This window comes from Thermobia domestica, unplaced genomic scaffold (assembly GCF_964235325.1).
Source record: "Thermobia domestica unplaced genomic scaffold, izTheDome1.hap1.1 HAP1_SCAFFOLD_813, whole genome shotgun sequence".
NCBI classification, from domain to species: domain Eukaryota; kingdom Metazoa; phylum Arthropoda; class Insecta; order Zygentoma; family Lepismatidae; genus Thermobia; species Thermobia domestica.
This window is the reverse complement of record NW_027656523.1, coordinates 58,707-83,189: the sequence shown is the minus strand read 5'-3', so window position 1 is coordinate 83,189 and position 24,483 is coordinate 58,707. Positions and strand designations below refer to the sequence as shown.

The following is a 24,483-nucleotide window of genomic DNA, read 5'->3' as shown; positions in this document are numbered from 1 at the left end:
CCAGTGAACGCAAAGAAAAACGAAAAATTAGCAATATACAAGAATTCCCTCACCTAACTGAATTTTACACAAACCTTGTTTTCAGCCGGAAACAATCGTACAATCGCCTCACTTATTGAAATGAATGACTGTCTACTGATCCTGTAAGACAAAAAATGAAATTTCACAAAGCAATTCCCATAGAAGCTTGAATAAATATTAAGAGACGACGCTCCATTGGGGAGGAAAAAAAAAACACTTGTTTATAAATTTTGTAACACTGGCACTAAAGAAAGAAGTGAATGTTTAGTTTCATTAAGTCAGGCAAATAAACGAACTGTAATCTATATATATAAAAGAGAACGTACAAATCCTTTGTTAGCTCATCACGCTAATACGGCTGAACCAATTTCTTTCATTTTTGGGGGGTTATTAAGATTTGGACCCTAGATGGTTTTTATCATATCACTTTAATTTTCAATTACCAGTGTCTTGAGATAATTGACCATTCAAGTGTCCATAACGTACAAATCCTTTGTTAGCTCATCATAGCTAAATCTAACCGTATTTATATGCAACCCACATGACCGTGTCACTCGGCGGGTTAACATAAATGACAGGCGATATAATGTTAACATTTACTCCAATCTTCTATGGTTTTTATCATATCACTTGAAAGCGAAAAAGTAAAAATTATCTAAATAACAAAGTTTATTGCGTTCCGGGGTGACCCCAGCGAAGCGGGGTGAACGCTGCTAGTATTTAATACAACTCAACGTGTTCCAAGTTACTGCAAACAGTTATTAATCAATCCAAAGGGTGTTATGCAGTCATCAGAACACTTTCAAATTCCAACTGATCCATATTGTTGTGTACCACAATGAGCAACTAACGAATTAATGCGTTTGAACTTTTGCTTTGATAATTTCAATGCATTTTGAGACCAAATTAATCCTAAAAACACAACTACAAACATACTTGTAATATAGATCATAAGTGAAAAATACTGTCACGGTGATAAACGCAATCAAAACCGTCGAATATGTGCCATGTGAAAACGAGATTCTACTCGGAATTCTTAGTGAAGACGATAAATGTATAGGACAGCAATTACTTAATATTTAAGACTATTGCATTTACATTATCTTTAACATACGATACCACAAAATTTAATGAAACGATCTGTACCTTTTATCTGCGCCAATATATCGAACGATGACATCTGTTAATAAACTGCGAGCTCTGCTATTAAGATGTCCCAAATTCTTGTGCGTAGATAATACTTCTTTTCCTTGCAGTGAACTATTCAGAATCTTCTGCAAGTCCTAGAACAAGGTACTTGTGATCATAGAATTTGAAATAAAACAAAACTTAAACAACAAAAGCAAAACTATAAAATAATTTGATATCACTTATGTTAAGATCACATAAACGTGAATACGTATAACCAGACGTATTTTATTTCAAAAATTTACAAAAAGAAACTATTGTTTTCTACGAAAAACAAAAACTAGCATGAGCATGTATGTGTAAAAGTACACATATGTCCCAAATTTCGTCGAAATGGGTGCAGTATTTTTTTTATTTTTATTTATTATTATTATTATTATTATTATTTTGCTATCTCTGGTGATTACCTGAAAAAGAATTTCATTTTCAACGCATCACAACTTTGACAATTTTTCACATGGAAATTTTATTTTGATGTCACTTGCAATCTTTTCTACCAGAAAACAAATGTTTTAAATTTCATTCATATCTGTTTCGTAGTTTTCGTAAACGAACAACGCCGAAATGCCATTTTTTGTATCCTAGAAGCGTAAGCACTAGTCGATCTACTTTTTAAAGCCTTGCTTGCAGGGCGACCGTCCTGCCTGATAACGTAGAGTTGGTTTTTAGTTTAGCGTCCCTTTCAGCAGCGAGGCTACATGAGACGTGGACCTACTGATTAACGTGGAATCCGAACCACATGAGCTCCCGCTGGAAATCGAACCCGGGTTCCCCACGCCATGTCTGATAACGTACACGTAGAAGAGTTTAATAACAGTCCAAGAGCCGATTTGAATGAATGTGGTATCAAATGAGTACATTAAATAAGGTTATAAAGAATATGAGTTATGTTTACATTGAGTTCGTCCTACCAAACACATGCTCACTCTTGCGGTCATAAAAGATGTGTGACTAACTGATTATTACGATCTGGAAAATTAAACTTTAAATCTAGTAACGGTTACACAAGCTATACCAACATACTTATATATACGTAAATCTTCTATGGAAATACGAAGAATAGATAGTCTCTTTGAGGATAAACGGACACTTACAATCAGTTTTATTTGTCCATTTCATCTGTGAAGAACCATTCAAGTGAAAATATATCTTTGGATGTGAATTTTCATCAATTTCATGGGCTCTTTACGTGAAATACAAGGTAATTTTACACCAGGAACAATGTGTTGTGAAAACTTACGAATTCCTCTTTTGCTGCACTTTCCTTCACTTGGGGGTCTTCCATCAACGGGCTATTTTTGCAGATATCTACATCTGTGGATGTATCTCTTGATCCTGCCGAACCACATACTACATCAACTGGAATACACAATAAATAAATAAATAAATAAAATAATGCTGTAAGAATTCTATATTAACCTATCCTTATTCTCTCTCTCAAATAAATTAATTGAAGTACCTTCATTACACGTAAAAGCAATCACCCTAAGCAAACAGAAATGCATGCTGGCGTTAGGACTTCACACTTTGACATATTTTCTTTTACAAATCAAAACCAGGAGTGGACCGTATATACCCATGTAACGGCTGCGCTTAAGTAATACTTGCACCTACGCTTTAAAAGTGAATTGAAACAAAAGTGGCCTGCTCGGACTGCCATTCTGATGGAGGTTTTCCTTAGTCGTACCAGGATAATGGAAGCAAGAACTGAAATATTTCCAGGTCACTACACCTCTGTCCCAGTCAGAGGGCCATAAATAAAATTCAAGGCAACTCACATAATGTCTACATCCGAAAAACGATAATTTTCTCTACTGGAATATATAATTAAAAGTTTAAAATCATAAAATATGAATACGCAACTTACCACTGTCCTAATTGCTAATATATATTATAGTAGTGTAGTATTTCAAGAGCTTTTCGACTGGCATGTTCACGCGAATCTTCTGTATATTAATATCATGTTATAAAATGCGAGAGATGTTCAACTCAAGGTAAGAAATAAGAAGTAAGGAAGAAATTAATAATATTTATATATTCATTTGAAGACACAATTGAACTCACTTGTGAATGCTCATCGCATCACTGTGTCTTACATCATTTTTTTAACAATTTGAGGAAAAGTATCTCAGCAACCTGATGCTTTGATCACGGAATCTGTTTAAAGAAAGAAAAATAGTATATATTGTTTCTTTTCTTCCTTTTTTCTTAAAAAAAATTCAGTTAAAAGTCACTTGCATTTTATAATAAGTTTCTCATATGCGGGAGGACGGTAGGAAAGTTCTCGAAATAAGGGCTATTTCAATTTATACGAGCGACTGGGACACTTACCCTTTAATTATCTTATCTATTTATTAACAACATTCCAAATACAGCCGAAAGGCATTTCACATTGAAACAAATAACAACAAAGGAAGGAAAGGAGCTTCGAAGTCGGCGAGGCGGGTCATATACTCAAGGTACCATCCAGACATATGCCTAATGAAACTAAGGAAAACCCTGGAAAACAATTGTTACGATGGCCTGCCTCAGGATTCGAACCAGGGACCTCTGCATACGCTAACCACTCACACACGCTCGCTCGGTTATCTACTAACTGCAATAGCGCACAAAATGCTTATCTTTAACTATTACCATTTTTCCATGCTCATTTTTCATTTTCATGCAATAAAACAGATAAATATTAATCCGAAAATAAATGTTTAAACATGTTTTCTAGCGGTGTTAGTTGGATGTGTCTAATTAAAAATACTTTTCTACGTAAGTCATTGAGATAGAATTACAATCTACTCACAAGGTTCCTCGTAACAATACAATGTGCTTCCATTTGCATTGCTTATCCTATCTCCACCACCAACACTAGGGAAAAAGGAAATAGTTGTCACCTGGAATAAAAGTTTATTATTAGCTTCATTAAATACAATGATTAAAAAACATAAATGCATATAATTACATAGCGCAACTGCGTACGCGCGTAATTTCCCTTAAAGTGTTAACAACTGTTGATTGCCGTTACTTTTATTTTTTATCTTATGACAACGCACAGATTCAACAACTTCAAGATGCCTTTTCTTGAACGTGTGCTGATCATAACCAGTTTCATGTCAATTTTATTAATGCATTTTAGTTGTTTGTGGCATTTCATGTTAAGTGAACCAATGGTCCCCACTCCACCATCTATAATTTGTTTAAATTTTTGCTCCAATGTTACCTGATACAAAAATGAAGATTAGTCTTTTGTAGTCCGGCTATCTCAAAATAACCCTTGTAACAGCAACAATAAGTACTTTTTTTTTAAGTGCTTGTTATTGTTCACTGAAAGGTCTAACAAACTTCAAAACTTGCTACCTGAGAGAGAGAGCTAGTCATCAATTCCCAAGGATGCGCAGAATTTGTACATAAAATTCACAAAGTTTGCTTAAAACAAAGTGTGTGTGTGTGTGTGTGTGTGTGTGTGTGTGTGTGCAAGTGTAATGAGTGACAACGGTGTATGAAGTCAATTTAGTAGACTGATACTTGAAATAAATAAAAATGGTAGATGTACTATAGAATAAAGAAAACCTCAAATCTGAAGCACAGATTGTTTTAGGGGCATGCGATCTTATAAAAAGGAAAAGTACAAGATGTGAAAAATGAATGCTCTTCGTATCTCAAAATGGTTATGTTGCCAAACTTGCACCAAATTGGAACCATAACCAATGGAAAGAATACGTTTTCATATAATTAGAAACACATTTTTACGTAGATAACTTTCTTGGTTTCTGGATGGTGGAAAAATAGCTATTAGGTCATTTCACACTGAATTCACTACCGACAGAATTTGCATACCATGTCGATGCAAGTAGTAATATTTGTAACAAAGTCGTAGGAAAGAAGAGAAGAGATGGGGATAAAGAATGGATGGAGAGAATGATGAAAAGGGGATAGAGGAATACAATACATTTTAGTAACATCATGCCAAAACTTACATTGAAGCCCTCCTAGCCTGTTAGTGAATAGAGTGCGTGAATAATTCACGCAGTCCCGGGTTCAATTATCAGTGGAAGAGCAACGAACACATTACAGTGTTTCTGATTTCACTTTAAAATGTAGTTTCACGTCTAATATAGCGTCAATGCTAAAATGGGACATTTAACTACAATTAACTAAATAACTTACACTAAGGCCAAATCTATGTCTTTCAACTTAGTAAAAAGGAACATTTGACTATTTTGATTGCTGTTACATTAAGTACCCAAAATCACGATCTGCAATACAACATCGAGCATGAAAATTGATATGATCACCGCACCTTGAAAAAACTGGCTGTATTAACATGTTCAATCTTTGCGTTATTGTAAAAATGAAAGTAAACTAACTAGAAACTTGATAGGTATTCCATATTTTCCAATATTATCTAACCAAATAAAAATTATTCTCAGAAGGTATTTCATCGACGCTTCCGATATTCTTTCAGAAAACATAATATATTTCTCAGAGGATTGACCCTCTGAAACAATCTGGTATCTATCAAGTCGAATGCAGTTAAGGACAGAGATATACCTTGGTGAAACAGAGATATATTTATTAAGACTAGAAGAACCTGTTAGAGAATCAAATCAAACCGTCATTTCGGGACTTTCGCTACATTTAGGGCTCTCAATATGATATTCGTACTCGTAAGTTCTTGTATCTCTTTCATTTACCAAACTTACAATTAAGTTTACATTTACATTTTTCTGCTATCTTTAAATACATGTAAAACTGCTGCACTGTGCGCTATAATTTAAGTATTAAATTGCAAACATTATTACATGGATGATTATTATATTTTTAAACATTGTCTCTTTTACGGATTTTTTTCCTGGAATCATCTGAAATGGATTACAATTTAACGTTTCGTTCAGAATATTAATTTACTGCCGTTGAAGAAAGTATGTGCATTCGATTTCTTGGTTTAAGTTTAGCGTCTCGTTCAGTAGCGAGGCTATATGAGACGTGAACCTACAGCTTAATGTCGGATCGGAACATGAGCTTCCGCCGGGAATCAAACCCGGGTCTATCGCGCCAAAGGCGCGTCACTAACCACACAAGCACTGAAGACCTCGTATGTGCACTCGAGTTTGAAAAAACTAGGAGGGTAACAAAGAAAAGATTTAAATCATTAGTTTCCTTGTTTTGTTCTGAGTTAGTAATAGTATGACTGGGTTTGGAAAAAGCTTGCTAATATTTTTTACGAGTGAATTAAACGTACAAAATTGTTTTCATTTTTTTCTTTCTTTTGCGAAGCATCAACTTTTACACTTACACATTGACACGGACTAATCCTTACAAAATGCAAGTACCATAAGTAACTGAACGCAAAAGACAAATTTTAAAACATTAAAGTGTAATAATTAAAATTACATCTTCCTGACAGTTTCGGTATATTCCTGACACCATCTTCAGAGAGGGAATAGAATGGGAAAATAATGGTAGCCTTTTCTCATTCTATTCCTCTATTTGAGGATGGTGTCAGAAGTACATTGAAACTGTTACCAAGATATTTTAATTTGGGTTAATTTGAGTTTAACGTCCCGTTCAGCAGCGAGGCTATATGAGAAGTGGACCTACTGATTAACGAGGAATCCGAACCTCATGAGCTCCCGCCGGGAATCGAACCCCGGTCTCCAACGCCAAAGGCGCGTATATTTTAATTTGGGCACTGTAAGGTGTTTATATTTACAAGTAAAACAGTTTGCTGAAAAAAAATAGTGAGTATTATACCCAACACTTTCTCTACCGATTAAAATCGTAATACGGTTGACAATACACCTATGAATACGGTATTACAGGTACAATGATAACAAAGTACGATTATATTTGAGAAAAATAATAAGATATCAGTTATTTCTACCTCGCTATCACTAAAGGTACTGCCTTCTGAGCTGTGTGACAGGAAAGACACAGGGGATGAAGAAGTAGGAGATTTCATCTTCTGTTCCTTGTACAATTTATATTTTGATATAAATTTCATTCGTGGTCCAACTTTAGGAATTAATTCCTTTATTGCATCCACAGTTAAATTTTCGAATGCCTCATCATCGATTTCTTCCTCTGAAATAATAACAAATGTTTGTTCAATGAAATACACACATTGCACAAAGCTCCTATTTAACGAACAATATAAAGATTATGTCGGAATCTAAGGTACACGATGCTGGGTGAACATAAATTTTGAGCTCCTTTCGGGAATCGAATCCGTCACTCCTCACACCACAAGCGCTAGGCAAAACAAACTGGATGTGAAGAAGCTCTAAGGAAATAAAGAAATATGAATAAAACTTCCCTGAAATAAGAAAAAAATGAATCCTGCAACTCTTCATTCTTTCAATTTAATTTTATAAAACGACATGATAAAATTAGGCAGATTATACAAATATGTTCAACTTTTTGTCACGTCTTAGCTATGTTTTTCAATGTCATTCAAACCGGTTAGCATCTTAAAATATAGGTCCTGAGCGACATCTTTCCCATATTCCTATCTTTCAGTTGTGGGTCAGCTTCTTTAAGCCAAATGGCTCTTTTAAAAAAAAAAAACTATTCGGAAATACAGCTTAGTGATTGCATGTACAAAAAGTATTTATTCTACTTGGAAGTTGGGATACAAATAACTGAAGGTCTGTCCTGAAGGGGCAAAGTAGAACTAAGGAGGTACTGTTCTGTGCCTTTTCTCTTGATATTATTTCTTCATTTGTTTGGTCTTTCGGAAAATCTTACTTTTGATGACTTCAATATGTGAATGGAATGAAGGATCTGTCAATGCTAATGAGGAAAGCATAATTACTATTGCAAAAATATCTTTAATTGAGTAAACAGGAATGAAGTATAAACATCTAGCTTCATGTACCGCAGTTATGCCCTGTATGTTGATGGAGAAGAATCAACAAAGAAACAGCTGCTAAATTAAGAAAACCAAAGACAGGTCTTTTGTAATGGAACACCAAATCTTGGGAGTTACAGTTATTGTGATCTCAGAAATAAGCTGAGAAGAGGTAGAATATGCTTTAAAGAAAATGAAGACAGGGAAAGCAACTACAAGCTAAAACATGGGTGCTTAGGACCAGAAGTTGTCCTACCGCATACTATGGGATCTAATGAAAACAGTTTACAGACAAGAGAAAAATGCCAAGTCAGTGGGGAGAGAGAGAGAGAGAGAGTAGTACTGTATCTATATACAAAGAGAAGGAAGATGTACAAAATTGTGAAAATTACCGAGGAATCAAGCTGATGCCACATACAATAAACGCTTGGACGATGAAGATTTAGAAAGAAAAACAACAGTTGAATCCATGCTACAGATGAGTACAACTGATACAATCAGTGGCGTCATTAGCTCTTAAATATTAAGGGGGGGACACATGATATATCTCACATGTGCAAGTTATTTTCTAACTACATATTATGATTTGGTTTAATTTTATCGAAATAAATTAATGATATACCGTAACTCATGCAGTGCAAATAATAATAAAAAAAAAAAAAATAAAATACTGGCCAGCTGGTAACTTTATACACGACACAGAAAATTACGGGGGGGGGGGGCATGTCCCCGTCACGCTAACGACGCCCGTAGATGCAATCTTATTAAAGCAAACAATGGAAAAGCGTCAGGGAAAGCAATAAGGATGCAGTATTTTACTGAATGGGCAAAGACGTAAGAAAGAGTACCAAGTCAGGAAGTTTGGAGGTATATGAAAGGAAAATGGAACTCCAGTAAAGTACAGGAAGATTGTTCAAGATCCGTATACAAGAGCTAGTGTCCCGGTAAGAAGCAGTGTAGAAATAATACATCTTACTGCATTTAGAGTTGGACTGCACTATGGTTCGGAAGTGAAATCTCTATCTGGTAGCCCAAAACGCAACAGCCCAATACGAGCATAACCTAACCGTAACTACCCTACGCCAGAGGTCACAAAACTATCTGGATATGTAAGTCCCTCAATAATGAATAGGCACGAAACGAATATAATTAAAACGTAACTAACTCAAGGAAGCAGTCACAAAACTAGCTGTGTGTATTTTTGATTATTATCTATCAGAGTTGGTTGGTGTAAACCAAGATGGTTTAAATTTTTAAAAAATCCAATTGGTTTAAGCCAAAAATGTAAAATAAATGGTTCACAGCCAGAGTGAACACAAATTATTAGTATCTTTATTCACTTCTAAGCAATTTAAATTAGGACGCTGTACTTCGGATGCAGTGAACTACTTGAATTAAAGTAATCTTCTGTAATCTGTATAATCTTTTGAAATTGTCCATTTATATCAATTATGAAATGAAATATTTAGTTTAACGTGCCACGTTTATACACCGAAGCTAAGAGAGACGGTGATGATGAGTAATGACTGAAATGGTGGAATGGAGAAAGTAGGAGGAAATGGGAGAACCCCGAAAAACCTACGCACACGGTGTTGTCCGACAGACGGCCCACTGGCGCGAGCTGGGATCGAACGAGGGACCCCACGCACCAGAGGTGAACGCTCTACCACTGAGCCACCGTGTCCCCTTATTTCAATTTTAAGTCTGTAAAGTGATTTCACTTATGCAGTTGTCCTGAAGTGACGGAAAATATGCACAAGTATGCAAATCGGTTAAACATATTTCTGTCACATATCCTAAGGTTTAGTCTATAAACTCATCGCCTTCCTAATCAAGGGATCCCGAGTTCAAGTCCAGGTGAAGAACAATTTCTCTTGGATGTAAACCGAGTAGTGATTCAGGTCCAACCTTAAACTGTATTTCCCGTCCTTCATAACCTCACTGTTGAATAAGTATATATGGACCAGACATTTTCATTAATATGTAATCTCAACAAATAAAGTTTAAAGTGGAATAACGATGACCCCTACTATTTTTTTTATTAAAAAAAGGAATAAAGTAATTTGAGGGTACTGGTGCTATTGAGCTCGATTTCAACCCCTTTAGAAAAAACAAAAATGAAATCTATAAGTTTTACGTCCCACGGTTATGCCGGTTAGGCGAAAGGAGACGGTGATGATGAGAGATGAGTGAAATGGTGGAATGAAGAGTAGGAGGAAACGGGAGAACCCCGAGAAAACCCACGAGCACGGTGTTTGTCCACCACAAAGTCCACACGGCGCGAGCTGGGATCGAACCAGGGACCCCAAGCACCGGAGGTGAACGCTTTAGAAAAAAACAGTAACCCGGTCAAACTCGAAGGCAAATGTCAACTAGCTCTGTTTTCCTCGCAATCGATGACTTCCAATTCCAACATGTGCAGCAGCTGTGCGTGTTACTGAAGACTAGCCTTCGGCTAGCTGGAGGTCTCGCACCTTATAAACCCACAAGTATGCCAAATGTCATCCGCAGATGTTCAGGAAAAGTCTAAGCATTTTGAGATGTAGAAGATATGATATTAAATAACTGTGAGTTTTCAGTTTTCTAAAATAAACAATATATAAATAAATAAAAATAAAAAAATTAAAAAATCCCTCTATAACTAGATATTATGTTTGGTCAATAACTTGCATATCGCTATCAAAAGCTTGCAAGCATACCGAATTTCAAACTTTTGTTCCAATTTCAATTACCTAAAACATGAGATTTTATGTCCAAAACAAACATACATTTAAATAGCACCGGAAATCTTTCTTTTTATTTTAGAATTACCCTAAAAACTAAAAATATTTACTTTTGATATTTTTTGTGAGTTACTTCCAGAAGGCTACAAACATGCCAAACTGCATCACTCTAACCTTCGGGCTACATCATTTAACTTAATAATTTTGGGCTGTAGAAGGTATCTCCATATAAATAACAAAGGAAGATTTTTCACTTTCCCAAACAACCTCACTGAACTAGGAAATGTATAGTTTTGGTGATTTACTTAGTTAATTTTATGAAAACCCTACATGAATACCGAATGTAAAGTTTTTACTCAAATACAATTTCCTAAGACTTTTTTTTTTTAAAGTACACCGAAATAAGATGGGATTTTTACTCATTCTTCCTTTTCACCTACTAAAAAGAAAAAAAATCATGTATATTTTTCTCTGAAGGCTATATGTATGCCAAGTTTCAACTTTACAGGTCAACCGCCAGTTCCATTGTTTTGTCAGTTAATGGCACGATGAAAAGTTTGAAACTTCCGGCTTTTAGCCTAACTTAACGTACGCTCTAATGCAACGCGTGAACCAGATAATTGCTAAGGAGAAGTTCTAGAACACAAGTTTCCCATATAGATTAGCAAGGTTGGTTCCTTTCTGTACCAAAATTTAAATTTTATTTCACAGAATATTGCTAGCGAGCGTCAGCAAGTGAAAGCGGGTTAGAAGACCGCAGGATACGTTGTTTTCTGTTTTTATTACAGCTAAATGGGAAGTGGGACATGCGTTCTAGAACCTTGTAATTTCTATGACGTTTATATTTTCTTCTCGCTTATTACAAAGCTAAGGCATTACTGCCGCATCGCCGGACCAGTATTAAAATCGAAAAAAAGTACCAAAATGCACTGTATACGGTTATATTTCGTTGGACTACATTAACTTACATTAGATTACCTCACATTAGGATAAGGGCATAAAAAACTACAGTGCAAAAAACACAAACCAACTTGTGCTAGGTGGCCACTAAGTGCACGAATGATATCTAACCGAGCCAAGGTAGGGCGGAGCTAGCGGACCAACGCGGTAGTGTGCCCGAAGGGAGCAGGCGCGTCAGCGACGATGTGTACACGCGTAAGCGAGGGTACTGAAAACATCTGGTTTCCGCAATCATATACATTTCAATAGCAATTGCCATACTAATAATGCTTTACTTGCAAAAACAGAAGTCACACCTTCAAAATCGTGAACAACAGTTTCTTGGGGTTTTCTTTCCTTAAACAAGTACTCAGCTAAATAGCCCTCTAAATGGTTTTCCTTCTTCCCTGACGCTGTAAAATAATACGCTCCCTTTCCTTTCTGTATTTTCAATTCATTTCCACATTTTCCACACACCGTCAACCTTTCCAGTATACTGGTCTTTCACAAAATTTCAACAACTGTCGCTCGTTATTTTTGAACAGTTCTATGTACGTAACACACGACATGTGACAGCCTTGACATACACGAGCTATTTTCATACTCCTCTTCGCGCCACTACATCATAACAACTATATCTCTCCGCGAAATGGTCCATCCACCTGCACATACAGTGTTGCTTACAACATCAAAAATAACCAATTTCTTCATTTTTACTATTCCCCTTACATGACTTTCACTATTCTTGCTCATAAACAAACAAAAAAAAAAAAAAAAAAATTCCAACTGACCCGGCAAATTTTCTAAAACTGTTCCGGTGATACACCAGTTAACCCCAAAGCTAAATAAGCTCCATTTCGTGGGAACAATCACATACAAAATCATTATGAATACTTGATTAATTTCAGTAAACTGTGAGATCAACTAGGCTTATATATTAGTTTCATTAGATCATGGTCCCTTGTACGAAGGTACTGAATGGTTAAACTTAGGTCAAGCTTCAGTACTGCTGAATGGGCTGACTGGTAAATAATTTGTGAACTACTGGTACATTATTTGAGGAATTAGTTGACCTCTGACCGAGTCTGATCGGGTTAGATCACTTCTTGAGGTCAAAACCGAGCACTCAATCCAATCAGCGCCCCACCTTTACTTAGTTTTAAATAGGGACTTTGTTTACTCCACTTTAATTTAACCTAAATATATTTAAAAAAATGAACTGGTTCAAACAAAATATCGGATTTAAAAAGAAAATGGTTTCTGCAAAACCTGTTATTTATGTGCTTTGAAGTTTGACATCACCATCATGAATTAAATTAAAAGTGCAAAGGTGGTGTCACTTAGTGTAACACAAAGAGAAAGGCCTTCTGTAATAATTTGAAAGCGACAGAAGCACACTTAAAAAGCATTAAATCGTAACCTATCGTGTTTTCTTTTTGCTACACATACCTAAACTAGCCTATCTAACCATACTTTCACTCGCTGTCGCTTGTTCAGCATTAATTAGTAAAAATTAAGGGTGAATTATTATTAAAATTCTTGATCCCATCTGTACTGTTTGTAGAAATTAATAAGGGCACAAAGTATAACAATTAAGGGGTTAAATTCCAAAGTTGGACGTCCGTTTTCAGCAAAATTTTGAAACTTGCACGGAAGATACGTATAATTTGATCGTTTGTGTGCTTGATAATATATAAAGATAATACAACAACACTCTCTCTATTTGTTATATATAATTGGTTATAAACATGGGACTACTAAGCGAGCGAAGAGAACTACCTCGCGCAAGGTAACCGAATAGTTGCATTGTGGGAAAGTAACGAGCATTCATAATATCAATATTGCGGGTAATATACCGAATCGCTGTACGGGATGTGAACTGACAGTGTTGAATTTCGTGAAGCTCCCGTCGAAGGGTACTTCTATTATAGATCCTAACGTAACCTAACCTAACCTACACTTTCTCCCAACTCGCGAAATTGAAAAATTATACATTTTAATAGCTTTTACGCAATTTTGGTAGAAAAGTATCGGACGTCCAACTACGGAATAAATGCCCAATTAAGTAAAACTCAACGTAGAAATATCAACATAGGATCACTATGATCCTCAAGCATCGAATCGTTCTGCAAAAGCTTAAGCCTCTTCCAAATAGTACGAACTCTCACATTAATAATAACCTTTCTCTCAACTTTTCACACAAACATCTTACAAGAAGTCTTAAATCATTATTATACCTTATAATTTCATCTGTACATTTTCGGGCTTACGTTTAGATTTGCCCCTCCAGTTTCCAACCTACGAAAATGCAGTTAAAACCTTAAAAATTGTTAGGTTAGGTTAGTTTAGGTTACCTGGTAAGACTTTAGTTAGACTAGAACAGTGACTGAAACAGGTTCTAATATCGTAATTCCGAGTAAAAACGGGCTAGACACTCTAAACTTACCCTCAATTGCGTGAACACATCGTGTCTCTATTTTAAAGTATTTTGATTTGGTGATAATAAAAATAATATTTTGGAAGCGTCATAAATGCTTAATAATACTATTTCGTACAAGGGAATTTTGTTGCTTGTGCGCAATACAATTCAAATAAACATTTAGAAATACATATCTTCAATTTACATATTGAAACTTACTGACTATCCACTTACCTTGAAATTTCATTATTAGGGTTTCTAAACCCCAGTCTGTTAACATATTTTCGTAATTCATATTAACTATAGAATCTATCATGGCGGCTACATGACAACTCGTAAAAGGCGGGATTTCGCACAGTTGCCATAACAAGAGTTTTATATTGTAATAGCCATTCTAACCATAATGCTATCGCTATTTTAGCAATACTAAATAATCTGGTTATATAAACAATATGCATGATATTATTAACCATACTAATATTAGCAATATTTTTTTCTTACCACAGCCATACCAAAAAAATAGGTGTTGTATAAATAACAAATCAGTATTTATACATCAACTATACTATAGTCAATATTAATTTACCAATTAGCAATACTAATCAACAATGCTTTTAATGTCAATTCAGCTATACCATTTTTTAGAGTGTAGATATGTCATCTGAAACAAATATGTAAGTCTCTGAAAAGCAGAGAAACCGAACATATGGAGCAATAAAACATTTGAACCAGATGTACGAATAACATTATAACTTCATCCAGAAAAGATCTGTTATTATGGTATTTTTTAGATATAAATAGTGGTGAGTTAGTACGGTACTTATCCCCACGCATACGAGAAAGATACAAATATGATGCATTTATATATGGAAGATTCATAAATGTAGACAGTTGTTGCATTGTTAACAGATAGAGGGGATATGATGAGGTAGTGTGGATAGGAATGGATCGTACAAAAACTACACATTGGCACCAAGTGCAAACATCCCACAGTTGTCTAATATTGTGTAGCACCAGAGATTATGATGACTTGTGACTAGCTAGAAACCATCGCACTGATCTAAACTTAAAATAAAAGAGAATCTTGTACATCGCTCCGGATCTCGTGCGAGAAGGCAGATTATAACATTTTCTCACCGATTTACAAGTTTCATTTTTGTTTACAAAAGACTACCTGTCTAATAATTGGTTACTACTGCGCATGCGCAGATACTGCTGGACTACCAATATTGTCATAATATGCCATAGAACGTGGAAATTATTGGCTTATTTCAGAGAGCCGTGAGGCTGTGGAATATCCATTCTTGGTGTAAATGTTCCTTTATTCCTTCTATACGATACACTCGAACCCAGCCTAGATATTCATTATTTAATTTGCCCACAAAGCAAGCTATCGCTTATTTTATCATGTTCTCATTTTGTGAAATCATTTTTGTGTCCTTTTTGTAGCCACACATTCTCGATATTCAAATGAGTGCTCAAAATATCTGCACATATCGAGTCTATATGGAAAGCAGTTGCATTTTACTCGCAGTTATAGTTCAGAAGTACAGGTGTTCGAAAATTCATGTCCAGTGATTCCAAACATCTTGTAGTTGAATGTATATACAGATTGGTCCATTTTAATCTTTCTATAAAAATATCTCCAACATTTTTCAACATAAAGGAACTGAACAAAAACTCAAATAGAAAATACCATGGGGCACATCGAATGGTGTTATCGTGATGCCCCCCAGAGCCATCTTTCATGAGGGACCTGGGCTCAACTTTAAAATTTTAATTAGGGCGAGTGACACCTCGTTCAACAGATCTTTAAAAAAAACTACAACGCATTGGAACAAAACAATTTTCATATCGGTCACCGTATTCAAAATGGTAGCCAAGACATGGTACCTACATCAAATAAAACGTCCAGTATCATTGGTGAGAATACGGTTGGAGATAAACGAACGGATTAAAAAGTGAAAAATGAAAATGGTATAATGTACGTCGAACGATGATGTGGTGACGCCAGGGTCGCCTTTCGTGAGGGCCCAGGGACCAACTTTGAAATTTAAAATGAAAACATGGGTCGTTACAAAAATAAAATCATATGGATCACCGTTTTAAAATTGGCCGCCAAGATGTGGTTCCTGCATCAGATAAAACGTCCAGTACCAATAATATGGAAACGATTGGAGATTAAAGGAACAGAATAAGACTCGTATAGGAAATCACGGTGGGTATTTATTATTCCACTGCTCGAGAACTGATGCAGCAGAGAAAAAGATTATTAAAGTAAAAGTGACTCAATGCAGAGGAGAAAATCTAATTCCTAAAAACTTACCGCTGCAACCTACCTTCTCTGAAGTTGGAGGTTCCTTCCAATGGTTAAATTACAAATGATAACCTTAGTTTTTCGAAATTGAATCAACGCAACAAAATTATCTGGGATGTGTTTCTATAAAAGATGCATGGCAATGTAATGAGAAAAATTAGGTAAAATTCGTGTTAAATGGTTCCCTACCTTTTTATTGCATGCAATGATTTCATGCGTCAACTCAAATGCAAAATAAAAGTGTCGAACATCACCGTGTTTGCAATGTAAACGAGGTATCACTTTCCCTTCCATTTAAAATTTTTAATTTGGCTCTGTGCTCCCCCGGGCCGTAGTGCAACAATACCGCACAATGTGCCTCATGACCTTTCATATTTGATTTTTTGTTAGGCTCATTTATCTTATTCATGGTACTCGACGTTTTATCTGATACAGGCACCATATCTTGGCGGCCATTTTGAATAGGTTGATAGATATGGAAAAACTTTTTTAGTTTTTTTAAAGATCTATCAAACGAGGTATTACTCGCCCCATATTTCCATTTAAAGCTTAAAATTGGACCCTGGGCTTCCTTGAAGAGCGGCACCGCGACAACACCTTTCGATGTGCCCTATGACATTTCCTTTCTGAGATTTCGTTTGGTTCATTTATGATGAACCGTTCTCGAGATATTCCAGTGAAAGTATTTACAGGGGCCACTTTGTATATATATTTCAGCCAAGATGGAATAGCAGTTTTAAATTGTTTTTCTGGTTTGCCATGCATTGCACCAACAAATGTTTAGTAAGAAGCAAAAAATATACTACTCAAATAGAGAAATTAGTTCATATTTAAGGTGACTAAAACACTTAAAATCAAAACTACAAACTACAATTTTAAATACTTATTTACACAGTTGAACACTAATATACATAAACTCCCACACTATTTTTAAACCGGTAACCGTGAGTATCGAATTTTACTTGGGAACGTGTAAAAATATGTTCGAAGTATCAATATTAAAATACTTCTCTCTCTCTCTCTCTCTCTCTCTATATATATATATATATATATAGAGAGAGAGAGAGAGAGATGTGCATAAACCCCCCACTGTTCATAAAGTGACTTGTCCCTGGGATAGGCATTTGAAGTATAATACAGCCCAGCAATATTTTTATAAAAATAAAAGCAGTTTAAGGGGTCCACCAGAGGCATAAACTTATATGAGACATAATAGTTATCTGGAAAGTTACTCAACGCATGGCGCCACGTAGCTTGTACCGTGGATTTTGAATAAAAATAACATAAGAGTAAAATCTTCTTCTGTTAGTATTTGCACTTTTAATATTTTATAATGAAGATTAAGACAAGAATACAACCAAGAGTGAGGAGCCAGATTATACTGTGGTATCTACAAATCCTTCTGTCACCAGTTCAGCAGCACGCTCCGATAATCATAGTTCAGTACGTACTGGAACAAGTGTTTATGTTCCTCGTGATATAATCCTACGACCAAACATAGTACATTTAGCAAGTCGCTTGTAAATGACGCCTGCACAACAGCCTATTTATACCAAAGCGCTGATAAAGGAAGCAGGTGGATATACATTAAAATTCACTACGTCGTACTCCAGTGCTGATAGAACCCGACGAAAGGTTAGTCAACAGATATCAGGATCTTTAATAGAAAAATGTACTCTTCCAGAGCTTACCACCATACTTTGCGTTTCAAAGTTAATGACATCTTTGCCCAATAAGTACATGAATGAAGAACGTCATACAGTCGTCGTGGGGAACCAAAGCTTCGAACACACCTGTTTAGAAATCTGTGGTTTTTATGAATACTGGGTTCATTATTGCCGAACTTAGAGTGGATCTGTTGAAGTCATGGCACTGTGAAGACAACATAGTAATGAACAAACTCCAAAGAAATGAACAAATGTTTGTGTCTGATGAAGAGGACGTTAGGTCATTGAAACTGTAACTCATTGTAAGTATAGTTTTTAATTTATTTCATTCTGCTCTGGTCAGAACTGTGTTTTATTTGTTACAACATAGTAAATATGACATTTGACACTAAAGCATCAAACACCAGCCATACTACTACTTCTTGCATGATATTTCAGGAATAACTGAATCGAGCTCTTCCGTGGTCATCTTTTCATCATTAATTTGGGTCTTAATAGAAAGCAGAGCTTTGTAAAATTTTGAGGAAAATGTGTTTCAGAACGTTCAATGAAAATGATTCACCAATCAATACAATAGAACTTTTGTCAAGTAGGGATAAAAACAGAAGCCTGGAGGAGATAAATGAGTTTTTCTCCTGCAAAACTTGCGACCTTCTTTAAAATTCTTTCTTCCCTTCTATGTATCAGTGTTGTCAGGGGTAAGACGTCACTTTGAAGACTTTCATTGTGATTGATTATTTTGGTAGTTATTGGTGCACCCTCTCACACAATCCTGGGTCCAGCCCTATATATCATAGGGGGGTCGACTGGTGCTCTTTTGACATACATGAAAATGGATCTACTATGTGACACTCGCAAAGAATTAAAACTACGTACATAGAGCCTTGTAAATATTATTATTGATTGAGACATCTAGCAATCAGTAGTGGTAATAAAATCCTCTATTTTATAACAGAAAACTTTTGATTTATGTCAGCATAAGTTTATTATGGCTCTTGAACTGTATACGGTAAGCAGGCATACTGGAGAGAGTAGCAGAATTACCAAAGAAGATCTACTTGTCAAGCAGCAGTTGGATTTAAAGAGCGGTCAAAGACATGGGGCTATTATGAGAGCTCCCATGGCTATTGCGAGACTATTGTTATGAGCACCAAAGGATCTGCTCTTTATTTATGAATTATTTTTATTCTTATTACAAAATTCAAAATTGTTTCACTACTCACATAAATAAAATCATAATATGAACAACCACTTTATGTGGCACCATTAATTTCTAGATTGCAATGGAAAGCTTGTCAGTTTTATTACTACAATTTTCAATTTTAAAATAAAAATGCATATTCTTATGTTTATATACTACTTTATATTGTTATTATGCTACCTTGTATCGTTGTTATACGTTGCTGTTTAGTTTGGTGTTACTACAGAAGAATAAAATTGCATCAATATTCAGAAAAATATTACCATAATATAAAAAAGAGTGCATATTGTGTTATAACTTTGCGTGCTTAAAAAGTTAATTTTCATTTTAATACGACAGACCAGACAGAATGAAAGAAAACATTGTGAAATAATTTCTTTATATAATTAAGGAAGTCACCTTTAAGCTATTTCAAAAACTTCATGAAGTTTTCACCATTCCCTGGACTGTCGCAGTTTTCATTATGAATAAATACTGCAAAAACATTTTTTAATCACAGAGTCACCAAGCTTTTTTTCCTAACCTTGAATATTCGCGCCTGTCTTACAAAAAACATCTCAAATTAGTATGACCACCTTTACCTGACTAAGCATTTTACAGAATAAGCCCACCACTGTTTCATTATAAGTGCGAGACTATCAGTCACAGTGTTTTTAATTCTAATGCACAATTCCTTTTAACATATGAAATTTATATGGTGGAATCTAACATGTCTCAATTCAGATGTTTGTTTTCTATTCGTAGAGTAAAGCTAGAGAAGTTATGCAACTGTTTTATTTTTATTTTCAATTTCATCTATTTCTAGGGTATGTAACAAACTCTACCCTATTCATCTCACGACAATAATATTAAATTATGCATACAAAAATAGCTACAATTAAAATAAGTCAAAAACCTCCAATACGAAAAGACACTTGCTATTTTAAATACTTAAAAGAAGTCATCAAATATAAAATTATGTAACTTGTAATCATATGGATACACTTATTATAATTGCTATGTAAATTATTTTCCACATAACGTGGCAGGAAAACACTATTAGTAATACGACATTAATTCAAGCATAAGAGTATTATAAATTAATACAAGTATAATAAATTAATTAACTGTAATATATCAACATATTTGTAGCAATAAATAATTTTGTTGTAAAAGTTTATCCTTAGAAGATAAATAATCCATTTTAATTGTTCGCTTCCTAACATATCCTTTATATATACATCTACTATACATTCACTATAATTCGTTCGTCATGTAATAATCTGAATTTTTGATAATTTAAACCGCCACAATAAATAATCTTACCAATAATAAATACTGTATCAATTATTTACTAATTAGTACCGAGTTCTGCACCTTTTTCAGGACCCAAACAATGTGGAATTTCGACAGACAGCTAAACAAGTGATTTCAATAAATGAACTAAGTTGAGGATTCACTTCCTTCTTTCAAGCTAAATAAGCACTTTGTAGCCGCCGAAAAGCAGGCTTGTTAATGAATACAGCTAAATGTTTATGTGCATAATTTATCAAATCAGGACATAATATTAATCTTAAATATTACCTTTAATATTTACATTTACAGTGCTACTTGCGCACATTAAAAACATTTTAATTATCTTCCACTATATTCTTATGTGCATTGATTGATAACTATAGAAGCACGAGTTTCCCAGGCTCACAATATAATGGTTGCTACAGTTAACCTTTTGATACAAAATTTAAAATACATATATTGTCAGTTGCAATTCCTGTTAATTTATTAACATAAATTCTTGCCCGAATACTGAAACCATTTATTTTTCAAATTTGCACGTAGAGAAAATACAGTTATTTCAGTGAGATGACTTGGAGTAACATATAATGTTATCGTCCGTTTAACCAAGTACAACATCTCCAAGAACTATTTGAACGATATAGTTACAAATGCAATTTAATAGATAATCTAAAATAATTTGTTTTTAGCAAGTAAATTCGTTTGAACTTTGTGAATGTTTCTATTACTATGTTCTTGTTATCTCGTGTCTTTTGTGAATTTAACAACTTCAAATTCTGAACAAAATTCATTATTTCAAAATGTAGATTGCTGTCGAGAAAGTTTCGCTTCTCGTGTGTACAGTAAATACAAATAATACGAATTATCTCATAAATATTAATTATTGATATAATATTTTTGCATGCATAAATACAAAATTCATGTATAGTTCCTAAGAAAGTCGAAGGAAATTAACAATTATGACCCCAAAAGTGAGTTAATAATAACAAAAAGTTACTTTTCCTTTGCAATATGTTTATTTTTTTCCTGAAGTGCATCCATAAAGATACAAACAAATATATATATATATTGGTTTTCCATTTTTGCATATTTCAATACACACACAATATTTTATATAGTACACGCATATTGCTAGCGATAGCATTTTATAGCAATACCAATATTTGTAACAGTGAAACACAGTGCCTAAAGGTGATGTAGTAAGTATTTTCTGAAATGAAAAATAATTCTTTGTGAATTTGGGAATGTGCTCATCTCACTAATATAATTATGGTGATATGATGAATGATACAATGGCGGAAATCAAAAGTAATAATTTTCGCACTTTCTTACAAACACTCTTCTTACTCTTTACGGATTCCTTGATGGAGTTGTTTTCCAGTAGATGAACCATGGTCTTAACAGAATGAAGTACAACAACTCTAAGATGCTCATCAGACTGGCTCCAAGAAATAATCCAAATACTCCTCCTGCACTTACTGAAATAGAGAGCGACTGATGTTTTAGTTTTAATCTAATAACATTCGATAGTTCATAAAATGTTTACCTATGTTGATAGACATTATAAAGATAATTTTGCGGAACTAAACGGGATGATTGAGGTTAGTACCTATGTAATGTAAATGTATTTTTTTGCATAATTTGATTTTAAAATTACTGAAATTCCTTGTGTTACCAAAGTCTGTGGCTCTTTGCAGAAATGTCCTTCCACAACCAGCTCTATATCATTTGAAAGAAATGGAAATAACATTTAGAAAATATCTTAGACTCTCTCTATATGTGAATAACTTTCGAAATTCCAAAATCACTTAAAATGAATGTGTGTGCACTGGCTGAAAGCAATCTTAATACATTAATTAAGTTGAGTATAAATTTTGTTTTTCCTTATAACACATATTAATTTCTAGTTTGTAATCTTCCATATACACAGGTTTAACACTAGAGCGGATGAAACGGTAATTTTAAATTTTTACATATCATATCTTTTTTATTTTTGTGGGAAGCGCTTACTTTTTTATGACTTTTCGTCCTCCAGTATGAAAAATAAAAATATTTAAAAAGAAACATAGGATGAGAAATAAAATTTTATTAAACAAAATACCTAGAACTGCTGAGAGCGGTCGTTCTGACCGGGTACATTTTACTTTTTCGCAGTGTGGTTTTCTTTTATTTTTCAACATGCAATGACTAATGTGACAATGTTGCGCTCCCCCAGACAACAGTTAGTTCTCACACCCATAACACAAGCTTATTAGATGTGCACTATGAATGCGTCAGGTTGTGTGTATTGTACCAGCGAGTGTGTTGGCTTTTAGTAATATCGAAAAGGAAGAGACTTACACCGGGGCAACTTCTGGAAGAACTGCGTGACATTAGTGAAATGAATCAGATTATGGCCTTTCTGATATTGAAGTTTCTACATTATCTAATGGATCTGATTATAGTGACTGTATTGTGCGTCAAGTTGTAAATAATTCACCTGAAACAAGTGAGAGTAAGGAAGATGGCAGCACCATACTTCACCCAGTAGCAGGATGCAGTAGGAAACCACCGGCTTCTTCTTCAGACAGAGGTAAGGAAAGGAAACGAAAATTACCAGAAGAACACTTGTTATTTTCTGATGTTATTGAAGTTCAGGGAAGGTTAAAGTTAACAGTAAAAAAGCAAATAAAACTTGCAACAGGCAAATATCAACAACAGAATGTCCTCCGGAAAATGGAGGACCGACAAACTATGCTGTGCGGAGTATTGTCTTTCTCCAGCGCCCCCAGACGGCTCATTGATAACCACATGCTTCGGCGTGTATAGGAAATGACTGAGGGGGAAGCAAAATGATGCCTCAGCATAGACGAGTGGTCTATTTTTATTGGAGAAATAGAGGCTTTCCTGGCAATTTTGTATGGTCGAGAAACACGTAATTGCAGTGTTCAGTCAGTAAACGTCTTGTGGAGTACAACATGGGGGGGGGGGGGAAGAATGTCAAGGGATTGATTCAAAGAAATAAAACGTTTCATAAGATTTGACAAAAGGAGCACAAGATCTGAAAGACTGAAAGGAGACAAATTTGCTGCTATATCTGAGGTGAGAATCGCTTCATTGAGAATTGTAAAGTGTGTTATAGAGCAATGTTAATGCTCTCTTGAATACTCGCGCACTTCGTCGTCCGTTAAGTCTGGAAGTACACCACTAATAACGACAGATAACATTGGCAATTTCTTCGGTGGAGGTGGCTGTTTAAGGCTAGAATCAGACATGTTTTTGTTAATTTTGCGTTTTCCACGAAGATTTCATAAAATGCTTTATTACCTAAATATATTGCAAATTTTGGATTTTTTTGATTTTTTAAAATATCCATTTCTAGTGTGGTATATTTGTTCCACCTTTGCACGTGGAACGTATTTAATGATCTGGAAAACGATCATCCTTGGACGTGTGTATTTCGGGTCAAAGTCAGTTAGTAGAACATTGTAAACGGGATTTGGAGTTACGCTGTGAGTTTCGGATAATGATTCAGAAGGTGGCCATCCAGTGTCAATTGGTTGAACGCTAGAAGATAGATATCCACCACGAAATCTCTTTTCAGAAAAAGTTGACTCAGTAGATGGACATCTCAATTTAGATATGCTCGATAAAGGAAAAGTGTAAGGTGTTTCAGTGCAGCTGATACTTCTACTGGGAGCAGCTTGAACCCGAGAAAGATTTGTAGTTGTAGAAAGAGAAGCAGGTATTCCTGTATGTCGACCGAGAACCATTGTCCGTTAGTATTGCCAGAATCCGCCATCGTAATGAAGTATACTAGGGCCGAAGCCCAAACGAATGTGAAAATGAATTGAAAGATGATAAATGCGATTCAAAGAGCAAGTGCCCTCTGAATTTGAAAACTTTCCTCAAC

General features: G+C 34.9%; 1 protein-coding gene across 2 annotated transcripts; it reads right to left on the bottom strand.

The window, feature by feature from the left end:
* Positions 1-62: 62 nt before the first annotated feature.
* On the bottom strand, positions 63-14,458 carry LOC145677365 (uncharacterized). Of its 2 annotated transcripts, none has more exons than XM_081747885.1 (5): positions 14,366-14,458; positions 7,085-7,284; positions 4,004-4,094; positions 2,450-2,568; positions 63-141 (listed from the first exon to the last, which is right to left on the bottom strand). In XM_081747885.1, exons 1-5 carry the CDS (start codon positions 14,445-14,447, stop codon positions 133-135), a joined length of 501 nt encoding a protein of 166 aa, XP_081604011.1. In that variant the 5' UTR covers positions 14,448-14,458; the 3' UTR covers positions 63-132. The 2 variants fall into 2 exon arrangements, with proteins under 2 accessions (XP_081604011.1, XP_081604010.1); XM_081747884.1 differs by lacking the exon at positions 63-141 and adding an exon at positions 157-1,304.
* Between the last annotated feature and the right edge of the window lie 10,025 nt (positions 14,459-24,483).